General features: G+C 41.5%; 1 protein-coding gene across 2 annotated transcripts in view; it reads left to right on the top strand.

Moving 5' to 3' along the window:
- CPSF3 (cleavage and polyadenylation specific factor 3) overlaps positions 1-12,517 on the top strand; it is a 38,945-nt gene that overhangs the window by 7,803 nt on the left and 18,625 nt on the right. Inside the window, exons 4-10 of one of the 2 annotated variants that reach the window (XM_006018407.3) lie at positions 442-570; positions 1,823-2,000; positions 3,972-4,061; positions 6,487-6,637; positions 9,560-9,735; positions 10,579-10,737; positions 11,903-12,049. In XM_006018407.3, coding sequence (XP_006018469.1) covers positions 442-570; positions 1,823-2,000; positions 3,972-4,061; positions 6,487-6,637; positions 9,560-9,735; positions 10,579-10,737; positions 11,903-12,049 — 1,030 coding nt within the window. Of the gene's footprint in view, positions 1-441; positions 571-1,822; positions 2,001-3,971; positions 4,062-6,486; positions 6,638-9,559; positions 9,736-10,578; positions 10,738-11,902; positions 12,050-12,517 lie in introns of those variants that run through there. The other variant, XM_025197596.1, reaches the window with a different exon arrangement.

The following is a 12,517-nucleotide window of genomic DNA, read 5'->3' as shown; positions in this document are numbered from 1 at the left end:
ATACAATCTAGTAGTTTACCTCTTCATATATGGTGGCCTGCATACCACTTTTGCAACCACCACTGCTAAATTTGTTTTATATTCCTCCTTATGTGTGTGGTATGTATATTTTCTCCGTATCCAGTATCAGTCCTTTTTTGAAATAAATATAAAAAATGAATAAAAGAGATCACCCACAACAATCCTTGCCTCTTGCATAAAAAAAATTATAAGCTTGTTTTGGTAAAATGTCTTCAGTAAATGCATAACTTGAAATTCCATCTTTCTTTATAAGTCTCATATTTTTGAATATAGAAGATAGGCCTGGGTAATCTTGATATTGCAATTTTTACATGTATTGAATTTGTGATTTTTTGTATTAATACATTAAAATAGTGAATTGTATGCCACATGCATTCTACAATATTAGCATATTAACTGGCTTTATATTGTTATTTGAAGTTTCCATTTAGATCACTGTGGGGCTCTACCATGGTTTTTGCAAAAAACAAGTTTTAAAGGAAGGACATTTATGACTCATGCTACAAAAGCTATTTACAGATGGCTTCTTTCAGATTATGTCAAAGTTAGGTAAGTTGACCCGGTCTGTTTTTTTTAATTATTACCCTAGCATGCCCAATGGAGAAAGTGTATGTGAAATAATACAGTGATTTAGGGACTTTGGGTGTGTTCTGTTAGGTCTTTACAGTGCCAACCTAAAAATTTATATATCTAAATTTCTTGCAGAGTTCACTTACAATACTAATAATGTCTTGGGGCTTAAAACCAAAGAAGAGGGAATCTAATCTTCTTTAAATGTTTGTTTTCTTTCAGTCGTGCTTTTCCAAAGGTTCTAACCATAACAGTAGACCAGTCATTTGCTAGTCAATTTAACTTTGGGGTCCTTAGGTCATAACAATGTCTGGGTTTCAAACATAGAAAGGAATATTTTATGTCAATTTCCCACATTTTTAAAAGTTCATGAAACATCCATTTCCATCCCTCTCACAAACTGATTTACCCACTTTTTCCCCCTTGTCCCCCTACCCCCAACCTTGCTCTCTCCCCAGAGTGAGTAAGTGGGGGAAGTCTTGTCTTAGATTCAAGTAAATACAGCATATAAAACCTTCAGTTTTTGGTCCAAATTGGAACGCTGCTCCAGTCTGCACTTATTTCCAGTAACTTTCCATGTGCAGTTTAAGGTGCTGGGCTTGACCTGTAAAGCCTTAAAAGGCCTGAGTACTACAGAACTAAGGAACTCCCACCTTGTTCCTTAAATTCCATCACAATCCCTATGGTCAGTCAAGAGCAACCTTCTGCAAGTACCATCTGTGCACCAAGTTTGCTTGGCAAAAATGTGTGGGAGGTTGTTCTTAATAGTCGCTTCTTGGCTTTGGAACTCCCTTCTCCCTGACCCCATCAGAGTCGAGCCAGGTTACCTTTTGGAAGTGTTGCAAGACTTTATTTGGGTGGTCTTTTAGCAGATGGAGTTAAGTTTTGGGGTGTGGTTTGGGGAACTACCTTAGCATGTATTTTCTCCTGTGTTTACAACTTGCTTTATTGTAAGTCACCATGAGTTTCTTTTGGGAAGGGTGGCATAGATAAATAAATAAATACATATATGTTCTTATCTCTCTTCTCTCATCTGTTTCATTCAGGTATATTTACCTAAACATGTCTTTCTTTCCTTTTTACACTCTCACCTTTGTACTTTCTTTCTCTTCTCTTTTAAATTTCACCTTAAAGCATTCTACTTCTAAATCTGTTCACAAAAGTGTCTTCAATTTTTGTATAAAGTGAGTGAGTGAAACTAGCTGATGCTCAGACATTTTGTTTTATACAGCAATATATCGGCAGATGATATGCTATATACAGAGACAGATCTGGAAGAAAGCATGGACAAAATTGAAACAATCAACTTCCATGAAGTAAAAGAGGTGGCAGGAATCAAGTTCTGGTGTTACCATGCAGGCCATGTTCTAGGAGCAGCCATGTTTATGATTGAAATAGCTGGTGTAAAGGTACTTATCAGTACAGAGTAGAAATCTGTATATAAGTCTTTGGCACGTGGTATTTCTTATTGGTTAAGTGCCAGCAATGTACTGAAAACTGTCCAGGACACAAGATGAGGTGTAGTCAGGTGCTCAGTGTTGTTGTGAGTTGGAATCCAATGGGACACAGAAGGAGACACATTATCTTAGAACTATTATTCATCAATTATAATGGGCTAGTGATCGCACTTATATCGAAATGAGATAGTGTATGTTGGCTAATTACAAGAAGTATACCTTTGTGTTTCTGTCGTAGGTGTATAATAACAATACAAGAATCTCCAAACTAGTCTGCTGAGAGCTGGGTGAGCAGCTGATGCTGGCTTGATTCCAGTAGCTCAAATATATGAAAAGGCAACTGAATACATAAATAGTTTCCTAATGCTATTTTACCTTGTCTGTCTGTCTAGGTACTTAAATGACCCTCATCACCATAGTATCTGAGTGCCTCACGTTAATGAATTTATCCTCACAACACCCTTGTGAGGTAGGGAAGAATTCTTATCCCTGTTTTTAGGTACAGAGGAACCAAGTAACTTCTCTGAAGTTATAGATCAGTCTGGGGCAAAGACCAATGTTGAACATTGCTTTCATGAGTCCCAGTTCATTATCTTAATAGGGAGATCACCATTCCTCCATTGAAATATGCATGAGGTGCGCTAAGTTTTTACTACAGGATGAAGAAATGTGGTCCTGAACTAGGTGGTGGTTCACAAAGTCATTTTCCTGTTAGGATTTGATCTGTCCCATGAATGCTTGAGAAGAAGATTTAAAAAAAAGATAAAGCCTGTGTATGGGTAAGGCTGTGTAGCTACAACAACTAGGATAAAAGTTAGAGTTATGGGTTGTCCTGCTTGTTAACAGCTGCAGACAGGAAGAAACTTTTTCCCCTTTTGTGCATCATATCTGTCACATGACCAGTTTCCTCCTGCCCGTTATCATCTTTGCTTTCTTCTGAAACACAATATAGGCCAAGGGCCTGTTGGCTGGATCTGGCCCACAGAGCTGGGGCTTTAACGATGTTCAGTGGCAGGGGCTTCACCTGTGCCACACTGTGCTGCACTACACTGCACCTTAGCAGTGGGGAGCTTTCTGTGTTGTGCTGCAGCCAGGTGGTGCACAGAAACAGTGGCCAGACTTTAGCACTGGCTACCTCCAAAGCTGGGCCATTCCTGCCTGCTGCCAGAAAATGTTGCTGACTACTGATGTAAGCTCCGTCACTGATATAGCTCTATCACCTATAGTTATACAGAAACCACTTATCTTTGCTGCTGCTGGCTATCTGTGTTCTTATTCAAGCTTTTGAGAATAAGTTTTATTTTATTTATACTTGAAAAGCTTGGTGGTTGGGCACATAACATGTAGACTTCTGAAATCAGAATGAGGTCATTTACTCTGGTTAAGGTGCAGATCACAGTTAAGAGTCTGTGTGTTTTAAAAGTACCTGCTTGGGCATACACAAGAAAAGTAGCTGACTTTAAGATAAGATGAGATGGGCACTAATGTGGAGAAGAGCATCAAGACTACAGTGAAAGTGTTTAAAATTATCAGCTTCTTTTTAAAGATCTGTGTGCAGCTTTCTCAAGTAAAACCAGATTTATATAGGTAACAGAAAATGTTGTTAATTTTTGTTGCATTATTTATTATATTCTCAAATGCAGTCTAAGTTTGTCTTGTGGACAAAACATCTAATGTGTGTGTTTACAGGTGTAAAAATCTGAAAATGTCACTCAACACAGAAAAGAATTGCCAAAAATGTTGGTAATTGAAATCTTATTAGTGATTTTGATTAAAGATATAGAGAGAGAGAGAAAGAGGGAGAAGTACATCCATAAATATTATTTTTGCTAACATATTAAACACTTCTATACAAGGCAAACTTATAAGTATTTGCTGACTTATTCTGATCATAGGTGTATTGTTTCTCTTTCATTGTCACAGCTTTTATATACAGGTGATTTCTCAAGACAGGAAGACAGACACCTCATGGCAGCTGAGATTCCTACCATTAAACCTGATATTCTTATAATTGTAAGTTTTGCACAGCAGTTTCTGTAAATAAGCATGTAGATTTATCTAGAAGGGGAAGGGGGTGTTACTTAAGTTGTAAGATTAATATCAAAATGAAGGAGGAAACTTAAAGGTGACATGTAACTAGCAATTTGTTTTAAGCTCTAAGAGTCCAGGCTACAGGGTATTCACACATCCTGATAGTTTCCTCCCAAGTTGTTTTTCCTCAAGTTTCTTTATTTGAAAGTATTGCATAATGTAATTTTAAACACATTAAAATGTATGTGCCATCTTAAAAATAACATGCACATCACCATTTCACAAAATGGCGTTTTGTGTTGTTCAGTAGCAAAGCATAATATGTTCTGGGGTGTCCACGCAGAAGAGTGGGTGGGCCCACTGTGGCACTGGCTTGTAGGTAGTAGTGTGCTGGGCCCATAACACAAATTAAGCATGTACTGTAGTAATTCTGCCTAATGTTTTAGCCCAGGCAATGACAAACATTGTACAAAACTTGATGTAGTCACTTCTCTAACCTCTCTGCAGCCCTCGACCACACTGCCAATTAGGATAAGCATCCTAGATCAAAAATAAGACTAGTGAAGAATGTCACTTCTTGTCTTGAAGCTGTGGAGTGAATATGAGCAGCGTAACAAGTTAATGTCATTTTCCTCTCAAAAAATATTGAGAAGTCTTTAATGGGTGTAAATGGGCATGATCTTTAGTGTCTGCTCTATAAGAGATCAGCTCTAGATCATAGTGCTGCCTGCATCAGCATAGTGGAACATTGGGCCAGTATGAACCTCAGACTGAAACATTATGCTGTGGATTTACAATGACTTCAACCACTTTTGGCCTGCCACTGCTGGTTGCACTTGTACAACCCCTGGTTTAGTCAGAGGCATTATTTTATTGCAAGTTTTTTACTTGGTTTCAAGCAGGATGAATACTGGCTTTGCCTGGTTACACTTAGGATTTGCTGTGGTGCGGGTGTATTGGCCACCAAAAGCTGAAATCTGGGAAATCCTAACTATAAATCAGGGGTTGGCAAACCCCAGCGCACATGCCGAGCATGGCACGCAGTGCCACTTTCCTCAGCACGCGTTGGGGCCGGGGAGGCAGCAGCTGTTTGCAGCCTCCTGGCTGCAGCTGGCCCCAGCTCTGGGTATCTGATGCCAGCAAGGAGACCGGGCGACTCCCATGGAAGCCCTGCTGCAAGCAGCCCAGGCTCTCTGGCTGTCGGCAGCTACCCAGAACCTGGGCCAGCTGCAAACATCTGCTGCCTCTCCGCCTTGGCCCCAGCCCCAACTGCCTCCCAGACCTGGCCCTGGGCCCTGCTGTGCTGCTGTTGCTGCTTCTGCAAAGCAGCATTGTAACCTGGCATGGCACATCACAGCGGGGGGGTGCAGAAAGCTGCCTGCTCCAAGCTCTCTGCTGCCCTGCCACACTTCCCCTGCAGGCGGGGACAGCAGCGAGGGGCATAACCCTGCGCTGATGCCCACTCTGCTCCCGTGCACACGGGGGAAGTGTGGCAGGGCAGCAGAGAGCTTGGAGCAGGCAGCTTTCTGCACCCCCCCGCTGTGATGTGCCATGCCAGGTTACAATGCTGCTTTGCAGAAGTGAGGAGAGCAGCACAGTGGGGAGCATTGCCAGTATGTGGTGCCTCCCTGGAGCCCAGGGCCAGGGCTGGGGCTGGGAAGCAGCTGGGGCCGGGGTGAAGAGGCAGCAGATGTTTGCAGCTGGACCAGGTTCTGGGTAGCTGCTGACAGCCACAGAGCCCTGGGGGGCAGGGGCTTTGGGTGGGGGGCAAGGGGCAGCAGGGCTGGGGGGCAGCAGGTCAGCAGGACTGAGGGGCAGGGCCTTTGAGTAGAGGGCAAGGGGCACAAGCAGGGCATCCTATCATGTACCCCCTGCCCTCATTTTGTTTTTCTGGCATGCCAGCACTCCGGCACCTTCCAAGGTAGGCATTGTGGGGGTTTTGGGCACTCCAGCCAAAAAACATTTCCTACCTCTGCTATAAATGATGCTTTGGTGCTGGACTCACCTTACCAATTTTGAGTCCCTTGTGGTTTTGAGTGTTAGAGTCAAGAGTGTCTCTGTTAAACGTGTTGGGGTGAATGTTTCCTTTTGGTTTGAAAATCAGCATTTAAAATCAAACCAATGAATGGGATTGTCAAAAAGCTCATCACCTCTCTTTGCTGCCTCCAGGGCCAGTCCTTTCCAACAGCAGCTTCTAGGTTTGTTTTTCCAATTTTGCAGTATTATGTAAGATTCATGTATATGACCCTAGAATAGAAATATTTAGCTGCAAGTAAGAATTCTGGTTTGATAGGATAACATGAACGTATACTGAACGTACATGAACGTATTTTGATCATTTCAGAGGAGCAAAGTGTAACAGAGTTTGGGCTGCTAATTATAGCTCCATATGTACTTTACCACCTAGGAATCCACCTATGGTACCCATATTCATGAAAAACGTGAAGAGCGAGAGGCAAGATTCTGTAACACCGTCCATGATATTGTAAATAGGGGTGGTAGAGGTCTTATTCCCGTCTTTGCCTTGGGTCGAGCTCAAGAACTCCTTTTGATCTTAGGTATGTATCTTCACATTTCTAACATTTAGTGTGCAAAGTAACATGGACACTTACAACACTCTAGTGTGGTCACTATTTTAAAACAAATCCCTAAGCACCTTCACAGTGTGCCAATAGCTTTAAAAAAGCACAGAAAGTTGGTGTGTTCAAGTTAATTACTGCAGAAGAGAAAACAAGGAGCACATGCGTTTCTTTTGCTGCTTTACCATGTATAGTAAAGCAGTGTATGGTAGAGCTGTCCAACTGGTGGCCCATGGGGTTAAATTGCAGCCCTCTGGCTTCTACTCAGCTGCCACTCCCTCCATTGCTCCAGCTGCAGCAGCAGCTGGGTGGGCTCCAGGCTCCCCTTCTTCCAACTGTCCCTTTTTCCCCCTGCCTGGCTTGCCTCGCAGTGCAGCCTGGGGTGCATGAGTGGCATGATGCATTGAGAGGAGCTTGCATCCAGGAAGGTAATAGTGAGTCAGGGCATCCAGACACCTGGTGCAGCAGGGAGATACAGGGACCAACAGTGGAGAAGGGAAGGTATGTAGTGCAGCAGGCAGGCCCCTGAGTCCATGATGCAGCAGGGAAGCCTGCACACAGTGGTGGGGAAGGGGGCACCTAATGTAAGAAGAAGGTTTCAGAAGTTGTTTCCTGGTGTGTTTGACAAGAAGAAAAAAGCTTTTTTTGTTCTGAGTGGGTGGTTTGCACTTTTGACATTTCAATCTTGTCTGCTTGCAAGGATTCTGTTAAAGAGTGAAAGTATGAAATTACTAAAGACCAAAACTTCAGTAGTGGAAAATAACACTTTTTAGATGAACTGTAATTAATTTGAGAGCCAAGTCAAGTATTTCAGCACTTCTCTATGGTCATCTTCTTGCCCTTACTTTGCACTCTGAATGATTTCTGATGATTCTTTCTCTGTCATGCAAACCTTTCTTTGACCAGTAATTCTGAAAATGAGTACTTGCTTTTGAGATGCCAAGTCCTCGATGTGAACTGCTTTTAGAGCACTAGCAGTTCATCACAATTGCCATTTTAATTCTGCTCAGCAACTGAATGTGCTTGTTCCAAGAGTCATGATTTGTTTAAATATTGATTGGAAGTTCCCAGCTATATCTTGGGTGTAAATTTGTTACAGGATGCATTTTTCTGCATTCTGCAATTCCATTATTTAATATTTTGTTATAGTTTATAAATATGTTACAGAGAAACTATAATATTTCACAATCTGCTATAGCCTTCAAAGTAATTCTTAGTTTTCCATTTTCTACACCTATTAGAATATTTGTGAAAAAAATGAAAATGCAACCATTCATTTTAACACACAATGTAGATATGTTGCGTATTTAGACAGCTGTATCCACAGACCTCGAGTGGTTTTCATGCTCTAATTTAGGCACACAATTATTTTTATACTCCGAAGTTGCTTACAAGAAATGAGCAACTACATAGAATTGAGGCTAATATAATTGTGCAGTCTTATTGTAACTCCTGTCCTACCATCTGTTGCTGTTAACTTTACTTACTGCTTTTTTATCTTATGTTTTGACTGTAAGATCTCCATGGCAGGGTTTTTGTCTGAATTGTTCTATAGGGCCTTGTCTCTAAATAGAAGATGTTTTGCTGTAACCCAGGGGTGTCAGGCTTATCCTTTGTCCTGGCTGGATCCAACTACAGGGTTCCTCAGTAGGTCAGATCCACGGGGCCAGCCACAGCCATCATGGCAATGACGACTTCTATGGCAGGCCAGGCAACTGCTTGCCATGGTAATCACAGTGCAAGCGGCTGCAGAGCAAGTGAAGGCTGTGTTGACACAACCTTCACTTGCCCCCTGCCACTGAGGTCCATCTCCACCACGGTCCCAGATTCTGCAACAAGCCCTACCCACCACTAGCCCCATCCCCAAGTGCCCTGGCTCACCAGTAGCCCAGCAGGCCAGAGGGGGCAGTTCCACAGGCTGGATCTGGTCCATGGGCCATATGTTTGACACCTGTCTAACTATACTGGTATATTTATGGTGGTACAATTACACCCTGACCCTAGTGTGGTTGCAGTTTTATGACAATATAAAAGTACTTTACTGTGGTATAGCTATTCCCATTTGAGAAGGGGTATAGATTATATTGGCATAACTATCCACACGTTCATTCTGAGTCACTGTTGCTGACTTTTGTGTTGGGGATCATTATTTGTTTGGGGTTTTTACTTCTGTAAAAGTTCTAGTCATTTGCACCTTTTCAAATGCATTGCCGCAGTGGTGGTACACACGAAGCTGACCAAAATTGGGCTGGGACAACAGTGCTAATTGGATGAAAATGAATGGTCTGCAATATACAAAGGGTCAAACTAGATGCTCTGATGGCCTCTTCTGGCCTTACCCTCCATGAATCTGATAAACTGGGCTTAATGTCAGGGGTGATGATATAAAGTTTCACTAACAAATATCAAATAACAGATTGTGTTCTTCCTGTAGACTGCATAATTAGTATTTGATAAAGATATTTCAGCCTGTTACCAGCACTTTTGTAAACCCTCTTATTGCTGTTATAAAGTGAATTGAATCCGAGATAGAAGCATGCATTATTTGTAAATTGTGTCTGAAAACTGTTGAGAGTTTTGTTTGACTGCTGATCTGCCAAGACCTTCCTTTTGACAAGGATTTGTTTTATTTTCATTCATTCCAGCTTTTCTTTCCCCTCCTTCAGTAGCCAAAGTTAAGAGATATGTCTAATCTAATAGTCTTCATTTTGACTTCCTGTGTCTAAAAGGGATAAAAATGTTGTTTGGGAATCTGATTTTCTTTAAAAACAAGCTTCCTTCCCCTTCCCCCCCCCCCCGCCCCCCCCCCCAAAAAAACCCAACCAAACAACAAACAAAGAAACCCATTTATGAAAAGTACATGTCAATGTTACATTTATACGTTGTGTTATGTGTCTTTAGATGAATACTGGCAAAATCACCCTGAACTCCATGACATACCCATATATTATGCCTCCTCGTTGGCAAAGAAATGCATGGCAGTGTATCAGACGTACGTAAATGCCATGAATGACAAAATTCGTAAGCAGATTAACATCAACAATCCATTTGTTTTCAAGCACATTAGTAATCTGAAGGTGAGTGTTATTTAAGGTTGAAAAAGTGTATTTGCATGAAATAGGGCCATTTTCTTTGTTCATTGGCTTATGACTGAGTCGTTTTCTATAATTCTACCTTCTCTTAATGAGATTTTTGTTGTGTACTCTTGGAACTTCGTTCCATAACGTTGGATGGATTAGGACATCTAATCTGTGCTGCTTTATGCTAGAAGAAGCACTAAGGCTTCCTAGGGGTTTCCCATCTAAACTCTTGAGTCTCATTCACCCCACATTACCTCATGTCCTGTAAGTCACTATCGCTTCTTTCATTTTTTTTAACTGGATAAAAAGGGTATTAATGTATTTCAAGCTCAAGGGGTCTCTCCTTAATTTAGAAGAGGTATTTTGACTGAAAATCCATGGAGGATTTAAGTCTAATTTCTGGAGCAAACATAAAAATCATACTCGTCCTTTATGAGTCATTTTTCAATTGGTATTTGAATGTGTGCATATCTATATGTTAGGTATATGTGTGTGAGTGAGGGAGAGGGGGGCACTAACACTACTTCTACAGTTTTCATATATTTTTAAGGCTACACGGCTACAACCTAAACCCCTGCATATATTTTTAAAGCTTTGATGTGTCAGAAATTAGATCCATCTTCAGGTATTATTTCCAGATATTTCATGCAGTGCAGCAATTCCGTCTCTTCTGTCACAAATCCAGGAACCGACAGCATGTCCTTGGACAGTGTAAAGGATTATGGCCAGGAAAGTCCCTTCTGTGAGGGTGGTGTGTAGGGCTCTTGCAGAGGGTGCAGGCCAGGCCTATTTACTTTTGTCAAACTATAGTAACTGTTGTTCTTCCTGTTTGTCTCCTAGAGTATGGACCACTTTGATGACATTGGTCCAAGTGTTGTCATGGCTTCCCCAGGTATGATGCAGAGTGGCTTATCCAGAGAGTTGTTTGAGAGCTGGTGTACTGATAAGAGAAATGGAGTAATTATTGCAGGTTACTGTGTGGAAGGAACACTCGCTAAGGTGAGTTGCTACTGTTAATCTGCCATGGCATTTTTAATATACATGGTTGGGATATATTATCCAACCAGGGTGCTGGATTATTTATTTGGGCTCGTTAACAAATGGGGGTCAGGTCATATACATATCATGCATCTAAAGCAAATTAAGCTCCCAAAACCAACATATGCCTATGATGATTCCTGTGACGGATTTATAAATTAATCTCTTCTAAATTTAATTCAAGAAAAGATTTATAAATTATCAGTTGGCTAGCCCCAGGGAAGGGTGATTGGTATATTTCCAGGGATAGAAATTCCATAACTTCCCTAGGTAGCCTGTTCAAATGCTTGATCACCCTTGTGGTAAAAAAGTTCTTCCTAATCTCCATCCCAGATTTCCTCTGCTGAAGGAAAAGTCCATCTCCATCCTCTCTGTAATTGCCCTTACGGTATTTTAGATGGTGTTCAAATTCCCCTGTAGTCTTCTCTTTTCCAAAATAAACAACCCTACCCTTTCCTCATAAGTCATGCTTCCCAGACTTCTAATCATTTTTGTTGCTCTCTGCTGGACTCTTTCCAATCTGTCCATATCCTGCTTGAAGTGTGAGGCCCAAAACTGGACGTGGTATTCCAGGTGAGGCTTCATCCCTGCTGAATAAAGCGAAGAATCACTTCTCTTGTTTTGCAAGTGTTAAAGCACCCCAGGATGCTGTTGGCTTTCTTTGCAGTAAGAACACACTGTTGGTTCATATTATGCTCCACTGTGACTCTCAGTCCTTCTCTGCAGTACTGCAGCCTAGTCACTTATTCACCAGTCTGTATTTGTGCATGCAGTTATTCCATCCCAAGTGTAGGACTTTGCCCTTGTCCATGCTGAACATCTGATTGACTGAAGACCACTTTTCCCATGTCTTCAGGTCATTCTGGATCTTAACCGTACCCTTCAGTTTGTCTACAACTCCAACCAATTTGGTATTATATGTGGCTGAGGGTGAATTGTCGTTAGTGTGTTGTTCAAGGGAAAGGGTGCAAGTATGTGTTTCAGTTATTCTTAATGACTGACCCCAGGTGTATGTGTGTAGTAACTTTAGCAAGCGGCAAATAATTATTTCTGTTTTTAAAGTGAAAATGTGGATATGTTGTATTTACAGGAAGCTTTTAAAGTATTTTATTTTCTCCTGTGACAGCACATCATGTCTGAACCCGAAGAGATCACAACTATGTCAGGGCAGAAGCTCCCACTGAAGATGTCTGTAGACTACATTTCTTTCTCTGCTCACACAGATTATCAACAAACCAGCGAATTCATTCGAGCACTAAAACCTCCACATGTGGTTAGTACACAGGGTATTTATTTCTTAGGAAAGTTGGATCTGTCATGCTAGATCAGACTCAACAAATCAGTGTTCTGGAATTGAGTATCTGGTAGTGGCTGGTCCCCGTTTTTTTTCCCCCCACTTCAACCCCCCAAAAAAGGATGAAATGCTCTTCAGTTTACTAGTCTGGCAGAGTAAAATGCAGGCTGACTTGCAGCACTACCATGGATGTGGGGTGCACTGGAGCATTTTTTTTTAAAGTGCTCTATACACCCTATTAAGCATTTTTCCATGTAATTATATGAGTAAGATAAATTACTGAACAAGTCAAGTGGCATATGGTCATGTTGATAGAGTGAGTCATAGAATATGCAGGGCTCCAGATATTTTGGAATAGCAAAGTGGGAAGGAAGTCCTTTGGTGGAAACCTGTTTGGAGGCTGTTGCAAGTGAACAGGACAGTGTGAAAGAAGGAATGGAATGGACA

Source organism: Alligator sinensis, unplaced genomic scaffold, assembly GCF_000455745.1.
Source record: "Alligator sinensis unplaced genomic scaffold, ASM45574v1 scaffold866_2, whole genome shotgun sequence".
NCBI classification, from domain to species: Eukaryota; Metazoa; Chordata; order Crocodylia; family Alligatoridae; genus Alligator; species Alligator sinensis.
Note: the sequence above shows the minus strand (reverse complement) of the source record. Positions and strands in the feature narration are given on the sequence as shown.